The 19,002-nt window shown below is 54.9% G+C and overlaps 1 protein-coding gene across 1 annotated transcript; it reads right to left on the bottom strand.

The window, feature by feature from the left end:
* Positions 1-1,833: 1,833 nt before the first annotated feature.
* Positions 1,834-7,174, bottom strand: CNGA2 (cyclic nucleotide gated channel subunit alpha 2). The gene is given in 8 exon segments (XM_022561142.3): positions 1,834-1,887; positions 1,889-2,204; positions 2,207-2,777; positions 3,077-3,183; positions 4,964-5,029; positions 5,977-6,198; positions 6,736-6,828; positions 7,050-7,174. Coding segments are annotated over 8 exon segments (1,539 nt in total). The 5' UTR covers positions 7,160-7,174.
* Between the last annotated feature and the right edge of the window lie 11,828 nt (positions 7,175-19,002).

The raw sequence follows: 19,002 nt of genomic DNA on the forward strand, positions 1-19,002 counted from the left end.
ATATCTAGAGATAAAAGGTAGGATGGTGATTGCCAGGGCTGGAGGGAGGGAGACCGAGGAGTTGTTACTTAATGGGGACAGAATTTCAGTTTCACAGTTTGAAGAGTTCTGCAGATTGGCTGCACAACCATGTAAATGCACTTAACACTACCAAACCGTGCATTTTAAAAATATTTAAGATAGTAAATTTTATGTGTGCTGAACCACAATTAGTAGAGCGATAGAGAGAGAGAGAGAACTGGTATGCACAAAGGCATCTGAGTCTGCACCTAGATATTCCTGCCCACTAATTAGCACTTGTCCTTGGGGTTCCTGACCATCTGGTGGTACCCACTCAAGTATCTGAGCCTTCAGGAGATCCTCCCCAAATCCGCAGACATAGCCGGCGCTTCTGTAAAGACATGGCTTCTGGCAAATGGAAGCATAGGAGTTTTGGTGTGTTCACTTATTGTCCCAGTGAATAAACATTCTCCAAATTCCTCCTCTGTGCCAGGCATGTCTCCAAGGCTACAGACAGAGCAGTGAAGGAGACTGCCTTGGCCCTGCCCTCAAAGAGCCCACAGTCTGGAAACTGGATCCATCAAAATGGACCACCCAGTGTGATAAAGAGCCAGGACAGAGACGCCTAGAGAGGGGGTGATTGATGGCCTAGTGTGGGAGCCAGTTCAGTCAAGGGAGCCTTCTCCAACAAGTTGTTACCTGAGCTGAGTCCAGAAGGACCAGTAGGGCTTAGGCAGGCAGCAGAAGGCAGCAGAGGGGATTCCAGGCAGAGTGGGTCCTGGGTAAGGGAAAAAGAGAAATATGGGGAAAAGAGAGGGGTTGAGGTAAGAAGGGAGAGAATGTCAGCAGCGTGGAGCAATAACCACAAATAGTTCAAAGGAATTTATTAACTCGTAAGTGTCTCTACTGCAGATGTTAACTTGAAGAGTCATCCACCCACCACCAGCCTCAGGGCCTCTTCAGAAATGCTCTGCATAGAGATGATGGTCAGAGCTCCTGCCCACCACCTTCTCCAGCATTGCCCGCTGGCCCACTGCTAGTTTCTCACTCCCTGCTCTGGAATGGACTCGAGGCCAGGAGCATCATCATCCCCCTGGTCTAGAGAAGACCTCAGGGGTCGCAGTCCTGGTTGGCAGACAGGCAGATGGATCAACAGAGCAGGACGTGGAGTGAGCACCTCCTACCTGCCCCCTCCATACTTTTGTCTGCCTTGGAATACAGGCACTGAGACCAGTGCTAAGTGTCTGCCGCCAGTGCTTGAACTACATACTCATGCAGGGAAATGGAGATATTCAGAAGACATATTAGAAAAGAACCAAGTGAACTGTATATAAAATAGATAACCAACAATAACCTGCTGTAGAGCACAGGGAACTCTACTCAATACTCTGTAATGGCCTATATGGGAAAAGAACCTAAAAAAGAGTCGATATATGTATAACTGACGCCTGAAACTAACACAACATTGTAAATCAACTATATTCCAGTAAAAATTTAAAAAGAAATTTTTTGAAAAGGAAAAGAACAAAGTGGGAGGTGACTAGGTACAAAGGAGCCCAGAGAGATGCTGCTCTCCTCTTCCTTCCTTAAACTTGGACAGGCTGAAGCTTCTGGAAGCCAAGCCAAACACGGTCTGCACTCTGCACAAGATGGGCTGTTAGTTGGACTTGGAGAAGGGCTTCTGGATGATTGAGTCAAAAACCTGCTGACAGAGAGGCTTCTGGGAGAAATCAAGGGGACATGGGGGTGATGCATATATATGTGGGGACCTACACAGCTCTTCTAGCCCCCGGGGTCAAGGCCAAGGCTGCAGAGGCAGCTGGGCCCAGGGCATTATGGCTTCTCAGCAGCAGCTGGCTTGGGGCTATTCATTCCATCTGACAGGTAGGTAGTCGTCCTCATTATTCTGCTTCGTCTTGGTTTCCAAAACCGTGATGCGCTGCTTGAGCTTCTGCTGGGCCCCTGTGTACTCAGCCAGCAGGCAGGCAAAGCGAGTGTACAAGGTCTCCATGTTGGTTTCCAGCTGTTCTAGCTTCTCCTGCACATCTGCCTCGATGCTGGCTGCCACCTCATTCTCATCCAGCAATCCCTCCTTCATCAAGATCTCCCAGCCTCTCTCCTCCAAGACCCTCTTGGCATCAGGGTCCTCCATCACAGCTTCCATAAGGTCATCCTTGGACAAGCAGAAGAGATCTGAGTAGCCAAGGCCTGGAACTCAGCCCGGGTGACGTTCATGTCGGAGATCATGGAGCCCACGTTTCCCACGATGGTGGCAAAGATGAGGACACCAATCAGGAAATCAAAGATGACAGATAGGTACTCCTCATCTTTTACAGGGGGTGGTGTCTCCCCAATGGTGGTGAGGGTCAGTGTAGACCAGTAAAGGCAATAGATGTATTCCCTAGACAGGTAGCCATACTCAGGGTCAGTGATGTTGGGGTAAACCCAGGTGTCGACCCCAAAACCAATGGACTTGGAGATGGCGTAGTAGATGCAGGCATTCCAGTGGATGATGACCAAGATGAAGAGGACCAGGTTGCTGATGTGGAAGATGTTGGGGTGGCTGGTGCGTGTCTCAGTGTGGTCAAAGAACTCAAACATGCGGGCAAAGTGTAGCAGGCGGTTGAAGCGCAGCTCAGGGCTGTGGATGCCCACAGCAAAATAGATCAGGTCTGTAGGGATGATGGAAGCCACATCCAGCTTGAACTACAGGGTGTGGATGTAGTTGTCCCGCAACATCTTGGTATCTTTGACCAGCAGCCCCTGCTCCAGGAAACCTGATGGAGACACAGCCAACATATCACCTCTGCCTTCAGGCCTGTCCCCCCTGGTAGACTAGTGTCCAGCAAGGGACAAAGTGATCACTCGACTCTCTTTCCCAAGGAGGGGCATAGGAGACTCAGAGCCTGGCTGGCCGTAAGTACCCTAAGAGATCACCCCCAAGTCACCACCAGCCTGTGTCCCAGACAAACATTTGAGGCTAGCACCGTGCCAAGAGGGCTTCCTGAGAATGTGGATCCAAGCCTTTGGTCTCATGGGCCATGGTCCTGCCTGCACATCCCAGTTATCCACTCACCCGTGCGCAATCGGATGAAGAGGTCTGCGATGTAGACCACATCTGAGAAGTAGTCCAGCACCAGCCACACTATGTAGTAATCTTTCTGTAGGTCACTGAAGCAGGCTCTTCAGGAAGACAGGGCTGGGCTTCACCATAAAGCTAGCCAAGGCCCCCTGAAGTCCCCAAACTCTTTGCCCACTGTGAGCAGGGCTTGGGGTGGCCACCAGAGGCGCTGATGAATCAGTCAGTCTGCTGCCAAGAAGACGTTCACAAGCAAGTACTACTCCAACCCTTATTATTATGTAGACATCACTACTGACGATTACTTGTCTGTCTCACCCACTGGACTATGAGCTCCAAGAAGACAGAGGCCACTGCCTCTTAGTCATTACTGCATGCCCCATATCTTAGCCCAGAGCACATCTTAGCCCAGGATTCAAGTGCTCAACAAGAGTGAGTTGACTGAAAAATGAGTTGTTGGAAGAATGCACACAATACACAGCTGAATAGCTTCCATGCTCGGCTCTTCAACACACACCTATTGAGAACCCAACGCAGAGTACTGGCCAACCCAGATGAGAGAGAGAGCAGTAGCTGGGCTTAGACTCGAAGCAGTGGGAATGAAGAGAGGTTGGAGATGGCAGGAGAGTTTTAGGAGGAATTGACGAGACTTGGTGACTGGATGGGTAGGGGCCTCGGGAGAGGGCAGAAGAAGGGACAGAACCCTGGATGATGACTCAGTGAGCATACAAGTCAAGGGAGGAGCACTGAGCTCTGACTACTTGGTTACACTTAGAATAAAACCCAGCCCCCTCCCCTGGCATACAAAGCCTGTCTGATGCTTCACCTGCAGTCCTCCAGCCACACTAGGCCATCCTGAAACAGGGGCTTGGCACCTTGCTGTTCCCTCCTCCCAGAATGTTCCCTCCACCAACCTGAAGCATCTAAATAGCCGACTTCCTCTCGTCACTCAGGTCTCAGCCAAGGTACCACCTCCTCAGAGAAGTCCACCCTGAATGCCCTTTCTCTAGTAGCTCCCTGCCTCTGGTCCCTGGACTCATCTCGGGCATTGGTTTGTTCATGTTCACTGTCAGTGTCCCCCACTAGCCTGAGAGCTCCAGGAGCGCAGAGACCACGTGTGTCTTTTTCACCGCATTGTCCCCAGCCCTGAGCACTAGGCCTAACACCCAGTAGGTGCTCAGTCAAATCCTTGCTGAATGAATGACTGAGGTAGGGGATGGGGGGGGCAACACTGTCAGGAAAAGCTACATGTGGAGAATGACTTCAGAACTGAGACTGCAAGAAGAATCTCCATAGGTTGAAAATGGGGAAAGGGAATTTTCTCTTGAGGAAACAGCATGTTCTGATCCAAGAATAGTGAGTGCTGGGGCTGGGGTATGTCCAGAAGGTGGAGCTAGAGAGAAAGGCCAGGTCCAGAGGGCCTTGAAGGCCACGCTGAGCGCTTGAACTTCATCCTGTGGGCAATGAGGGACCATTGAGAGGTTTGTGAGGAAGGCCTGACATCATCAAATCCCAGTTTCTATCAATCATGCTAGTTGCAAGTGTGGAAGATGCATTAGAGAGGGCAAGAGTGTCTGTAAGGAATGGCTGCAGGGCTTTTGTACTTGTCCCAGGGAGAGAGGGGGGCCGGCCTCACCTAGGACAGTATCGGTGTGGATGAGGAAGTAGGAGGAGATTACAGACACCAGGAAAAGGATAGACATGAAGCTTTTGGCAGCATATTAAATCGGGTTGGGGTTGAAGGAGCTGGGGGTTAATAGGGAAGAGGGAGGGGCCACTGGCAAGCAGGGAATCCAGAAAGAGGGATGGGTTGGGGTGAGCTCTGTGTCCACAACTGGGACTGGGTTGCTTTGGCCACACCCTCCCAGACCACCCCCTGCTCACCTGGCCACCAGAAGGCACCAGTTGTAGAGGACAGGCATGGCGATGACAAATAGTTCACATTTCTTCCTGAGGAGACAGAGGCCAGGCTTGGGAACTGGCTCCCCAGTGTGGCCCCAGCCCAGCTTCCAGTAGCCAGGGGACCCTGAAAAAGCAACACCTAAGGGTATATGTGGTGTGAGGGACGGGTTGTCTTAGGGCCTCATTTTTCAGGAAGCCACAACCTGGCACTGTGCATCTGAGTAGAGCGTGGAGGGCGAAGAGACCCCACATGGGCCCACTGGCTCTTCTGTCCTCTGGAAGTCTCTTGCCCAGAGGGCGCATGAGGGGTAGTGCTTTCACTGAGGCAGGCTTCAGGCCCTGGGAAGGGACGTCCACAGCATGGTAATGAGGGCTCAGGGCCGGTTCCCACATCCCTCCGGGGAAGAGAGAGGAACTCCAAGCAAGGAAGCGTCACGTGCTTCCTGTCCCCGCCCCCGCCCCCACTCCCTGTTTAGTCCCCGGCCTCCAGCTCCCAAATCACTTTCCCAGATGCTGTGTCCTGCCTTGGCAAGAGCTCTTTTCCCCTACTGGCCAGACATCCACAGTCGCCTGCTCATTCCTCAAAGAACAGACCTTCCAGCTCCGCCTTCTCTGGCCTCCCCGCTTGTTCTGTCTCGCTCAGTTGTTTCTGGGCCTTCTCCCACCAGGCAGCCCCCCAGCATGGCCTCTTCAAAGACCCACCCCTGTGCTCACGTGGGCACCGGTACTGGCATGCCCTCCACAGCATTCCCTATATGCACCGTCCTCTGTATTTACTGACCGCTAGAACCCAGGCTGGGGCTGGCGCACCATTGGCTGAGCCCTCTCCCTGCCCACATTCAGGTAAGCAGCAAGAGGACAGCCGGCAAGAGGCAGCTAAGGTGAGAAAAGCCAGCAGGGGCTCCTGTGGCAGGTGGGCCGCTGGCTGTTAGAGAAGGCATAGGCCCTGGTCAGCCCCTGGCTGTGCTATGAGAAACCCCAGCACACCCTCCGACCACATGCTTGGGAGCCCTTCCAGTCCCACAGGCCAGACAGCTATACTTGCTGCCTTGCCTTCGCCCTCGCTGTCCTTGTCGCCTTTGCCATCTCCTTGCTGTGTCGTCACGGTCTGGAGCTCAGGCCCACAGAAACGCTCAAGGAACGAGTCAGGTCTGGGCTCCTCCTCGTGGAAATTCTTGTTGGCCCACTCTCTGATGACCCCCACCAGGCAGGCAATACTAGAGAGGAGAGAAGAGAACTGCACTGTGGAGAGAGGACCTGCGCCGAGGACAGGGGGATGGCGCTCGGGTGTGACTCCCAACACAGCAGCCTGAGTGGTAAGGGGCGAGTCTGGGAAGACTTCCTGTAGGAGGTGCCGTCTCTGTCGATTGTGAAGAACAAACAGGGGGTCTCTGGGGCAAGATGGAGATGATGCTAAGGGAGGACAGGTCAGGAGGAAGGTTGGCTCAAGCTTCCTGAGTTCCCCATGGGGCCTACAACTCTGGGCTGGAGACCTGGGAGCTCTCTACCTATACCCTTCCGCTGGGAAGCATCTCTCCTCCCAACAGTGCCACAGGCAAGTCTGAAGAGAAACCTGCACTGCCACTCCGAGCCTGCTCACAGGAGCCTCCTCCCGAGAAAAAGTTGAGCTAGGACAGCGTTGACAGTACTTCCCAGAGGTCTTGATAGAGAGGCCCTGTGGGACGGAGAGGACCCCATGATCTGACAGGCCCCATGGGACGGAGGGGTTGCAGCAGGGCAGTGGTGAAACCCACCTGCGGAAGCCACCCCTCCTCTGCAGGGGGGCATCCATCTCTGCCAGCCTCTGTAGTTCTGAGGAGATGTCATCGTCGGCCGCAGACTGTGGCCTGCAGAGGAAGGAGCAGGGGTGACCAAGGGCTTGTTTGTTTCTTTGTTTTTTGTCTCCTATTAGAACTCTCCCCTCCTGGGAGATGCCTAGAAATCCCATCGTCCTTTTAGAGGCTGTCCTTGAGCCAAAGATTATTTACTCTGTGACAATGAGGCACAGTTGGGAGAAAGTCACAGCCTCAGGGCCACCTCTGCAATGATCCAGCCTCAGCAGACTCACCTGTTGCTGGTCCTGTGGTCATCTTCGCCATTGACCTTGATGGCAGGAGGTGCATGATGGTTGTGGTTATTGGCTAGGGAGCTCTTCTCTCCATTGGCTTTTTCTGTCATCTTCCATGTACAACCAGGACTCTCACCTGCCAGGGAGAGGCCCAAGAGGGAGGTCACAGAACACCCTGGCACCCATATAAGGCGGGAGGGCCTCAGGTGAGCACTGAGAACAGAGCCAGGGCCCACTTGGCAAACCCCAGCTCCCCTGGGTATTGCTGTGGCAGTGCAGGGCAAGACCATCTGCATCGCCAGCGTGGCAGGCTCCAGGCACCCAGGAGATGCTGCTCTTCCCACCCCCATAGGCAATTTCAAAGGCAAACAGTGCTAAACTGCATGACGTGTTTCTTTTTCTTTTACCTCAGTGAACTTTTTGACATATGAACTAACAGAGGTAAACCAAACCAAAAAAGAAACAGTTTAAGCCATCTTCTGTTGTCCGGCACAGGCTGAAGCTGCTGAGCACCTCCAAACTAGCCACTGCCCCCAAATTCCTGCCCTGTGGGAGGAGATGTAGCTCCTTGGCCCAAGAAGCTGCCCCCACCCCCAGCTCTCTGCTTCTCCTCAGGTGGGAGTCCTATCTCTCACTGACTTTTTCACCAGGGGCAGTGACTCTGGGGGTCCTTCTTTTCTGCTCTGATCACATTCTCTCCGGCACCTCCAAGCTGAGGAACAAACGGTAGCCCGGTGGATGGGGCAAGGAGTGCGGAAGAGAGAAGGGAGAGCTCCCATGGGCTCTATAGGCAGTGGTCCAAACCAGGACTCTCTCCTTTGGGCTATGGGGAGCCTTGCAAGGGCTGAACAGGAGCATGACAAGGACGGCATTATATTTCAGAAAGATCCTTCTGACTGCTAGGTGGAGACTGGATTAGAGGGGAGCAAGAGGGGAGGAGTCTGGAGAAGATGGTGCCAGTGAAGCCCGAGACAAGGGGGAAGGGATTGGGCGTGTGGAGTGAGGGAGAACAAGTGGGTGAGGCCACGCAGGAAGGATCCTGGAGAACCCCAACATTTAAGAATTGAGCAGAGGAGGAGTTATCCACAAAATGGACTGAGAAGAAGCATCCTGAGAGGGAAAAATCCAGAAGAGAGACAGGAGATGGTGTTCCACCGTGTGTTTTGCATGGGGTCAGGGAGGACAGGATGGCTCTTCCCTGCTGAGGCATGCCCCACCAGATTTGGTCAGAAATGATGAGCATACCCCGCGGATTACCTACTGCTGGAGCTCATCACCCCAACCCCCTCCCCAAGCTTGTTCCAGCTTCTGAAGTCATCACCATGGCGATGGCCGGCAAGTCGGGCTCTGCAGTGAGTGGTAATAACAAGCAGCCTCAGAGCCACTCACCTGTTGCTCTCTGTGGGACTGTGGCACCAGGATGCTAATGAGGGAACCCGAGGGAGAGGAACCTGGATCGCTGAGTCCCTGCTTGGACCCTAGAGGTGGCTGACCATGGAGACAGAAAGTTCCAGGCAATGCAAACAAAGCTGGGGCCTCTTGCACTGATCAGGTTTCGGTGCTGGCCTCCTGGAAGCCTGAAGATGAAGAGGGGCTGGAACTCAGGCCCAGAGTGGAACACATTAGAGCACTGTCCAGGGGATGAATGGCAGGGGCGGAAGAGGGGCAGTGAAGGTCAAGTTCACTGCAGGTATGGAGGGGACACTGGTGTGGGAGGGTGGACCCGGACTACAGAGTGAGCTATTCTTACAGCAATAGGGCAGAGGGGTCTAAGGCCACCCAGGGAGGCTGCAAACACCAGGCCGAGGACTTGGGACAGCCTCTTGCTGATAGAGAGCCAGCGTTGGCCCTGCCTGCCACCACTTGGACCCCTCCCCTCCTTACTGATCATCCCCAATAGCAGTGGCACTGAGCCCACAAGAGGGACAGCTCTGGGGGCACATGACAACAGTTATGCCCTCGGTAAGTTTCTGGCACCAAGACAGATTCCTCTCCCATGATCCCTGCTCCTTCTCTGCCAGGAACAGGCTCTTCCCTCTGTCTGGCTGCCCTGCATGCTCTGCCACCCACATGCCCCTTCACGAGAAATGCCCCCTCAGACCTCTCACCAGGGAACAAGGGCAGGCAGCTATCCCCAGCCCGCAGGCAGCTAGGCCACTGCTTCCCATCTGCCCGTTTGCTCTGGAAACTTCATCCAGTCCCAGACCTCGCTTACCATTATGTCCCCACCCAGGCGTCTCTTCCAAGCTGCCCACCCATATCTCCAGCTGCCTGCTGGACACCTTCTTCTTTGAGGTGCCTCAAACCCAACCTACCTAAAACTGACCTTGACATTTTCACCTACAAATCAGCTTCTCCTCCAATTTCCTAACTCAGAAAGGGACCTGTCCTCTACGCAGTCACCCAAGCCAAAGACCTTCAGTCATCTGCTCCAAGCAGCCTCCGTTCTCAGTCCCCCCACAAAGTGTCAAAAATCTCCCATTCACTGCCCTCTGTCCCCAAGGCCCCGGCCTGGCCTCGAGCTTTCAGAGTCGCTCTCCAGGCCTGCTGCAGCCGACTCTGACCAGCCCAGCACTCACTGGGGTCTGGACTGGAGGGGAGACACGGACACCACCTGGGTTGCTGGCAGTTAAAGCTCTGAGAGGGGATGAGCGTCACCCCTCACCCCACCACAGCATGAGAGCAAGGCTGAGGGGAGAGTCCTGAGGAGACTGCGGAGGACAGGCCCCCAGAGACGGAGTCTCAGGGAGGGAGGAGCCTGCAGGGCCACATCAGGAGAGCAGGGCTGCCGGCAGAGGCTTACCCTTCCTCCCCCTGAGATGAGAGCTGGAGTGGCCCTGCATCGAATGCTAGGGGCCTCGCTGGTTACCTCATCAAGAGCAGCCTCAAGGAGTGCTGGTAGAGAGGTGTTTGTAGGGTTTCAGACTTCTTTTACACAAAGGAGATAGTAAAGCAAGTGGAAGGGATTTTGAGGAGGGATGGTGACAATATCTGTGCTTGTGACCAACCCCGGTTAGGGCTGCAGCTCATGAAAGATGGATAGAACGGGTGGGTCCAGGTACCAGAGTAGGTGAGAGGTGACTTATGAAGAATGCAGAGGGAAGGGGTCCCTGATGAACGGGCCAGGAAGGGAAGGAGGTGATAGGCAGACATGTTAGATGGGGGTAGGGGAACAGTGAGAGACAGGGCAAGAAGCTCACTCATGCCAATCCCCCGCATTCTCAGCAAAATGGGAGGGGGGTTCATCTTCAGAGGCATCAGGCAGTGGTAGATGCGGATCTTGCAGGAGGCCAGAAAGTTTGCAATTAAGGCACCTTAATTCTGTAAAAAGCCCAACATCAATCGTAGTGCACTTCTGGGCCTCCCTTCTCGTCGTCCACTAGTTGATCAGCCAGCCCAAGAAGGAGCAAGCTGGAACTACAACCAAGGCTCGAAGCCAGAGCTGCTACCTTCCAGTCTGTGGCTCATTCTAATCTCACCGCTGCCCAGTGCTTTTAGTCATTCATCTATTCCCTGCGTATGGTCAAGGCACCTGGTGTGCACCAGGTCTCTGCAAGGTGCTGAGCTGAGAAAGATGAGTCTGGCAGAGTCTCTGACCTCAGTGTTGCTTCCAAAATAAAAGAGAAAACCAGGAACACAGTTCATCCTCAGAGTCAATTCTCTGTCCACATCTATTGTGTTTCTCGGCAGCATTTTTTTTTTTTTTTTTGTGGTACGTGGGCCTCTCACTGTTGTGGCCTCTCCCGTTGTGGAGCACAGGCTCTGGACGCGCAGGCTCAGCGGCCATGGCTCACGGGCCCAGCCGCTCCACGGCACGTGGGATCTTCCCGGACCGGGGCACGAACCCGTGTCCCCTGCATCGGCAGGAGGACCCTCAACCACTGCGCCACCAGGGAAGCCCTCTCAGCAGCATTTGACACAAGTTAGGCACTCTCTCCTTCTTGAAATAATGGGTTCCATGTTCTTGGTTCTGCTCCTGCCTCAGTGGCCACTTCTTATTAGTGTCCTCTGAAGAAATCTCCTCCTTTTTCCTAATTCTAAACTTTGGAGTGTCCTGAACTCAGTGATTGAGTAGATTCCTTATCTTTTCTCTCTTTGTCACTTCTTCATCCAGTCTTCTGGCTTTAAACACATCTGTATACTGATGACTTGCAAATTATAACAACTTCCAGCCTCTCTCCTGAACTCCAGTTTGTCTCCCTGACGTTACCACTTGGATGTTGAATCTCAGGCTGAATATGTCGAAAACCGAGTACTTGATCTTCCCCTCAAAACCTTATCCTCCAGTACTCGTCAGCAACTCAACAAAGGCAATCCTGTTCTCCCAGTTAGTCAAGTCAGAAGCCAATAAGGACCTACTATATAGCACAGGGAACTCTGCTCAGTACTCTGTAATGACCTATATGGGAAAAGAATCTGAAAAAGAATGGATATATGTATATGTATACCTGAATCACTTTGCTGTACACCCGAAACTAACACAGCATTGTAAATCAACGATAATCCAATAAAATTAATTTAAAAAACCTTAGAGTCATCCTTAACTCCTCCCTTTCTTTCATACTGCCACACATTGCAAATCATGTGCTAGTAGCAATTCTGGCCATTGCAGTAGAAAAAATTCTGGGCAGCAGGCAGAGAACCGTGCCAAGGGGAGGGCTGTGCACGTCGTGGGTGGCAGGGAGGTGGGCAGGCAGGCAGACATAGACAAGGAGAGCCAAGAGGAAGCTAGAATGGGGAGTGGGGTTGTAGGGGGCAACTTCTCGTTCATTGAGCAGCTACCACTGCTGCTAACACTTGACCTAAGTTAACTCATTTCATTCTCACAAAAATCTGGCAAGGCTGATACTATTACCAGCCCCATTTTACACATTCACACCTAAGCAATCTGGCTCCACATTCAACCACAGGGCCAGCCTGGAAGGTGAACAGAGCCAGGGACTTGGGCATGAGTACCAAGAGGAGAAGTAGGTCAGCACTGCACCAGGCACAGCAGTGACCCCTTGTGCCCCAGGCCTGGAGGGACAGTTGGAAGGGGCTCTGCAGGTGGAGTGAGGGCCTGGCACTCGCTGGGCAGGCGTGGCTCCTTGATGCCAGTTCGCCTGTGGCTATCGATCACCAGCCACCTTGAGGTCAGGCTCGAGGCGAGCACCTCCACGGAAAAGATGCGTGACCACTATCTTCTGAATGAATGAAATCTCCAGTGGGGCGTACGGGAAACAGGACTCTGCCCAAGAGGTCTGGCAGACCAGCGTGCTTCGTCACTCCTTTGACAAGGGGCTGGAGCCTCTAGTGTGGACACCATTAAATCAGAAACTTTCCAAGGTTGGGCTGCTTTTGCCACCAGAGGCTTTATTTGTTTACAGATAAAGATAGGACTGGGGCAGTGTATCTGACATCAGCCACAGTCAGCCCACACCCCAGGGGAGGCTCCTCCTAGGACAGACGACACCCTAGAGACAGCAGCCCATCCCCCCAGCCCCTGCTGTCCTTACTGAGAAGCCACTCCTGGACTCAACATGTCCCAAACTGACATGACCCTCTGACCCCAGCCCCAGCTCCTATCTCCCCAGTGCCTTATCTTGAGAAAGGCACATCTCTCCCCACCTGCGCTCAATCCAGAAACCTAGGTAGGAGTAATCCTTGACACCCCCTCCCCATTCTCAAATCCTGTTGGTTGTACTGCTGAAATCTCTCTCCGGTACTTTCTTCTCTGTGTGTGCTGACTGCTGCTGCCCTAGGCCTGGCCCCAGCCCGTCCTCTCCTCTACCTTCCGCACCATCAGGGTGAGTGCAGTCAGTCCACACCTGGATCTATCTGTCACTCCTGCTTCTAAAACCTGTGGACAGATGCCCTCACCCTAGAAATAAACTTCATCACGACAGGGACTTGTATGTTTCGTTTTCTCATTAATCCCCAGAGCCTAGCCCCACGGCAAGCACATATATATTTTAGATGTGTGAATGAATGAATGAATTCCCTAAACTTGCTCTGCACATTCCAAAATCCACACCTTGTTTCATGTTCACTTTTTCATTCTTCATTTGTATCGTAGACTTATCGTGTCTTCACAATGATTTATTTGCTTATTTTCTGTCCCCCACAAGTTGATTACATCTATGTGAGCAGGGACCAGGAGCGCCTAGTTCCCTGCTGCGTCCCAGGACTAAAGACAGTGTCAGGTACTCGTTGAATGGATTGAAAGTTCATCTATATAATAAATTTCAAACTCTGTATTTGGGCATTCAAACCCCTTCCGGATCTGAGCAGACCTATACTTTCAGCTTCATCTCCAGTGAGAGCATCTCATGTTGGAGCCTGGTGGGGGGTGGACAGGCCTAGTCCTGGCAGTTCTGAGGCCACCATGGCACCCAAGCGCCCACCAGGTACACACCTTGTCAGTCACAGTTGGGACTCAACTCCAAGCACACGTGCCCAGTCCAAGCACCCAGTGACCCTCCCTCTGGAGAAGGCAGCCCGCACCCTGGAAGCCTCCCTTTGACACGTGGTACTGAGGGCTCTGCCCATATGCTCTGCCAACAGCAGGGCCCAGACCCTGGCAGGAGATATACAGAGTTGGCTGCCCCAACACTAGCTGTCTCCTCTTGGCCACAGTCTGACATGGATGGAGCTGCTACTTGCTGGTCTGGGCTCAAGCTGAGATGCATGGCAAGCTCAGCTGGACAGCCAAAATAGGAAGCCTATCCCTGCCCCAAGCCTGCTGGCTGGCTCCGGAATCTTCCCTCAGCCAGAAGCTCTAATGGCTTCGCTGCAGATGCATTTGTCAAAATGGCAAAAAGTAAATAAAATAAAATTCAAAAAATAAAAAAATAAAATATGGCAAAGGTGCTGGCCCCCAAAGCCTGAGAGGCGTGCAACAGGCGCTCTCCTTTGAGGCTGTCCTGAGGAGGCCAGGCTGCAGCTTGAAGGGGTGAAAGCAGAGGCTACAATCCCAGCAGGGTTTATGGCAGAAGCACCATATATAACCCCACTCCTACAACCGTTACTCCTCACATGCAGGGATCCAAGGAGCTCCAAGTGGCACAGTCCTCGTGCTCTGAGGCTCGGATGCCCAGAAATGTCCTGGACCAGGCAGGCAGTGGAGGCGGATGCAGGTGGTGAGGCCCACAGACTCCTCCCTCTCTCCCACCCACCCCTCCTGGCCAGGCAGGCTCTTGGCCCCTCCGTTGTCCCCTAGGAGGGTGGCAGGGAGGGTGGCTGGAAAAAGGCTTGGAGCAAAGGCTCAGCTGCCTTGAGGCAAGCCTAACATCACACTCAGTGCCTCCGTGCTCCTAAAGTCCCCAAGATTGCACTCGTGTACTTTGACAAGGGACAAAGTCTCCCCACACAGCCACTTTCGCTCAGCTCCCTGGCAAACCAGGCACACGAAGGCCCATGTCAAGCCCAGCTCTAGGACCTACACACGTTCACGGGCTCTAACCCTGACCCTGTGGAGGCCACCGGCCCTTCCTCACCAGTCAGATGGCTTCAGAGGCAAGGTGTCTTGGCCACAGTCAGCATCTGTTGGTCCGTCCGAGAAGCTTCCAATCAGAGACGAGCCAGTGGGGTCCCCGAACCCCCAAGCAGCTCACAGCCTCTCAGCTCTCAGTCAAAGACCTGCCCACCCTGCCCGAGGCCAGCAGTGGCCCAGAGGAGGTCATGCCCACAGCTGAGGCAGAGTGGAGAGGCAAGTCCCAGAGCGGCACTTGCCCACTGGAGAAGTTGTACTGCCCGCTGGCTGGACGCCTGACCTTCTCACTGTGGGCCCTGCACAGCCCAGGCTGCCAGCAGGTGAGGGTTGGATGCCAGGCTGCCTGGTGTGGAAGCTGCTTGTCTGCCCAGACCCAAGAGCCAGCCCCTCCCAAGCTCCCCGAGGAGGCCTCCCTTACACAGAGCACATATTGCTCAGGGCTTTGGGTCTGGGGACCCAGAGTCACCTGCTCACCGCCCCCATTCACCTGCCTCTGGCCTCGTTCACAGTCCCAGCCTACCTCCCGGGCCAGAGGGCAAACTACGGGGGAAACCTGGGAGAGACAAGAGGTACCTGAGGTGGGGCAGGGTTGGGGGGAATCCATTGCTTCCCCTCCAGGGTTCCCTGGACTTGGCCTCCAAGAGGGGCCAGGGTTGGGGAAGGGAAAGGGGGCAAGACCCAGCCCTCCCTTCAGGAGGCAATTAGGCCAGAATTGCTCGCTGGGGACCCTGGGCAGAGGTCATCCCGCCAGCCTTGGAGCCCTGCGGAGGGGCCAGCAAGGAGCAGCTCGGGCTCCGCCCTCTGGAGGCGTCTGGGGATGGAGCGGGCAGGCAGGGCTAGGAGCAGCGAGCAGTCACAGCACAGGGGTGGAGGGGCAGCCAGGGCCCAGGCCAAGGCTCCACCTTTGCTCACAGCCCGGGAGGCGTTTCTCCAGGGGCCTCCACACTGTTTGTCTGCACCTCAGCTAAAGTGCTCCCAAGGGTGAACCTTTGTTTCACAACATATTTTCAAGCAGATTTTTCTGCACACACGTCTGTGCTCGCTCACACACACGCACTCCCACGTCCCAGAGGGTAGACCTTGCCCAGCCCTGCAGAAGCCTTCCCTTCCTCTGAGCACCCCTGCATGGCCGGGTTGGAGCAGAAGAAAGGAGCAGCTTCAGGAGAGGCACCTGAGGGCGGGGGGCTGGACGGGTGGCCTGCAAAGAGGCAGCCCGGCCTTTCTCCAGGTCCTCAGGGGATTCCTGGGGCTCCAGGGCCCATTTGGCGGGGTCCTCCCTGGGCCTCTTGGCTGTCCTGACTAGAAGCGCTTGTGTCCGGGCACTGCCTTCTCCCCACTCTGCAGGGGTCTTCCTCTGGCACCCCAGTACCCTCTCTTCTCTGGGACCAGAGAGGGAATCTTCCAACTGTTTCTTCACCAAATGTTCTTGCTTCTGCTCTCAGCAGAGCCCGAGCTCCAGCAGCCATGTGCACTGGACGGCACAGGGCTGACAGGAGACCCACACCCTGCTCTCAGAAGTACCACAGGCCCCGGAGGCTCAGGAACTGCCTCATTGTGTGGAGCCCACTGAGGGCCAGAGAGGGGCGGGGCAGGGGCAGAGTAGGCTCAAGGACTCAAGTCTCTCTCCCTCTCACCATCCCTCCTCACTTGTGCTCTCTCTCTCTCTCTCTCTCTCTCTCTCTCTCTCTCACACACACACACACACACACACACACAGGGTCATGTTTATTTTATATCTAGTAACCAACACTCTCTCTCACCTTTATAGATGGAGAAGCCTTGACAGACACTTGGGGCCTTGGATAAGGTCCGTTTAGCCGCTAAAGCCAATGACAATGTAATGATCTAGGTCCTTGCCCCTGAGAAATGTGTGTTTATCCTTTGGTCCCAGGGAAAGAGAAGCAGCTCTTCCGAAGGCCTCCTGCAGCCCAGTACATTCGCCCTGAGGCCAGGCCCCAAGCAGTGACACTCCTGCCCTCTTAGGTCAAGTCCCACTGCCCTACCCAGCAATCTGTCCTATATGAGGTGAATGTTAAAGGGCTGTGGACACAGGGGAGAAGGATTCAAAGGCCCTCTGTGTGGCCTCCCATCCAACCTCCAGAGCTGAGTCGGGGCTGGTCCCCGACCAGTCTGTAGGAGGCAGGCTGAGCCCTAGACCCTAGATGGGTTCAGGAGACCCAATCCTAGACCCAACCCTGTCTCAGTCTTGCTAGATGACCCCGGGGCCATGTTTCCCCTCTCTGGGACTCAATTTCCTCCCGAACAAATGGAAAAGTTTCTGTTCCTGTTCAGGAGGTTCCTCTGATTGAGTTCCTGTAACACCCGACCAGGACAAGCTACTGTTGCAGAACCGCTTCCCCATAAGCTGTCGCTGGTGGGAGCCACACAGGAAGGACCTTGCCAAACCCTGCCCATAAGGAGGCCCCCGACTGGTCTGGCGACGGGGAGGGAGGAAGGGGCTGGGAAGAGGGAACCAAGGTCATTGTCTAGAGGGGCTGTCCCCACATGAGTCCCGGATGCAAGAAGCTCAGCCACCAGTGTTTGCTGCTATCACTGAACTTTTATTGAGAACATTCTCTGCGCAGAGTCCTGCGCACAACATTGAAGAAAACGGAGAAGACACAGCCAAGCCCCTGCCGAGGATGGAACAGAAGGGACACTGAGGGCCCGGAGGCAAGGTCTAGCTCTAAGATGGTCACCATGGAGCCCTGACAGGCAAGCAGGAATTACCTACCACTGGTGTTACTGTGGGGACAGGAAGCCACCCTCCTCGCCCTCCAAAGGGGCTGCATGTCAGCCCATTCAGACCTTTGGAATTCCACACTTCCTCCACCTTCCAGCAGCTAGGGCTTCTCTCAGGCAGAGTTGGGAAATGGCTGCTGGGAGTTGGAAGGACGATGGGCAGGGGTGGCCGAGGGAGAGAAGAGAAGAAGGGGAGGAGGGAAGGGCTCCAGTTGCATGGCGGGTCGGCATGAAGCACCACTGGTGCATCCACAGCCAGAGGTTGGCGATTCAGGTAGACAACAGCATGGCGAAGAACACGGCTTCCCTGTGGCGCCAGGTGGCACCCTGGTCCTCCACGGCGCGCAGACCGGTGATCACGTGCAGCTGCAGAGAGACCGGAGCCAGCTGGTGAGCAAGTCTCTTCTGGGGAGGCCCACAGCACACCAGTGGGGGGAAAAGTAGGACGTTAGCACAGGGAGGGCCTCTGCTGCCCTTTGGGAGGCCAAAGTGTCTCTGGGCAAGAAGAAAGCAGAGCATCTGAGACCAGGGGCTTGGGGTGGGCCCAGAGGGACCCGGGGGCAGGGCTGCCTGTGCTTTCAGGCCCGGCCGCCTCGCCCCGACCTTGGTGTCCTTCCCGTTGTCCGGAAGAAGCCAGCCCGTCCCAGCTGTGCCGGGTGGAACCGGGAGAGGTGTGGGGAGAGCAGCCCCAGAGGGAGGGCCCCAGGATGGGGTGACACGCAGGGGCCAGAGAGGGCCACCAGGGAAGATGCCCCTCCATGCCCACAGCCATGCCTGCTGGGGTCTCTTCCTGAGGAGACCTGGACTTGGCGTGAATGCAGGCGACCCCTCGCTCACACCTCTTGGCCTGCTCTCTCTGCATAGACTTCTCCTATCCTCTGACGCCCCCTCTACCTCCTCCTTTTCTCCTCCCCTTCTCCCTTCCCGCATCTCAGGGAGAGAGACAGGGTTGAGGCCGGGCGTCAAAATCGGACACGAGCCAAGACGGCTGCGAGGAAGGGGAGGCGAGCCTGACTTCACCTCCAGTGCTAGACGGTAAGATGATTGGAGAGGTTGTGCATCCTCCAGGTGGGTGGCCCCAGCCACCCCAAGACACCATGATTCTGCCTCCACCCTCCAAGTGGGTCCTGGACACTCGCCTGTCTTCTCATGACCTCCATCTCCAGTCCATTTAGTTCTTCCAGGCCAATCTCAGCGACCATATCTGCCTCCGGGTTGCTGGGAAGGAAGAAAAGACAGAGACTCAGAGCTTCTGGTGGTCCCACGCCGGGCCCGCCAGGATGCACAGGAGGGCCATGAAGGCAGGCGGGTAAGGTGGGGACAGTGTCCAGCTTCTCTGGACAGTTAGTCTGTTGGCCTGCAGTCCTTCCTTTCCCGGGTAGCTGTCCTCTGCCTGCACTGTGACATGCAGACATCGGCTGAGTCTGAGCAAGCACTGAAGGGGAGAGGAAAACCTCACTTTCAGAGCCAAGGGAATTGAGGCCTAGCGAGGTGACCACAGTTCCCAGGGGCACATAGGAAGCGCCGGAGCTCAGGAGAGAACCCTGGCTACTGGGAAACCAGGGTGAGCCCAGTCATCCCCTCAGCCTTCGTTTTGATCCATCTGCTAATGACTCCTGGGACTGGGGTGGGGGGTCTCTGGCCCAGAGCTCTGGGGTTAGAGGGGTCTCATGCCTTGAAGAGCCAGTGTGGGCCAGAGGAGCAGAATATGCCAGACCTGCCTGGGTTCAAATCTCAGCT

This window comes from Delphinapterus leucas, chromosome X (genome assembly GCF_059928025.1).
Source record: "Delphinapterus leucas isolate spDelLeu-1000000601 "Yukka" chromosome X, BTC_Dleu_Yukka2, whole genome shotgun sequence".
Lineage (NCBI taxonomy): Eukaryota > Metazoa > Chordata > Mammalia > Artiodactyla > Monodontidae > Delphinapterus > Delphinapterus leucas.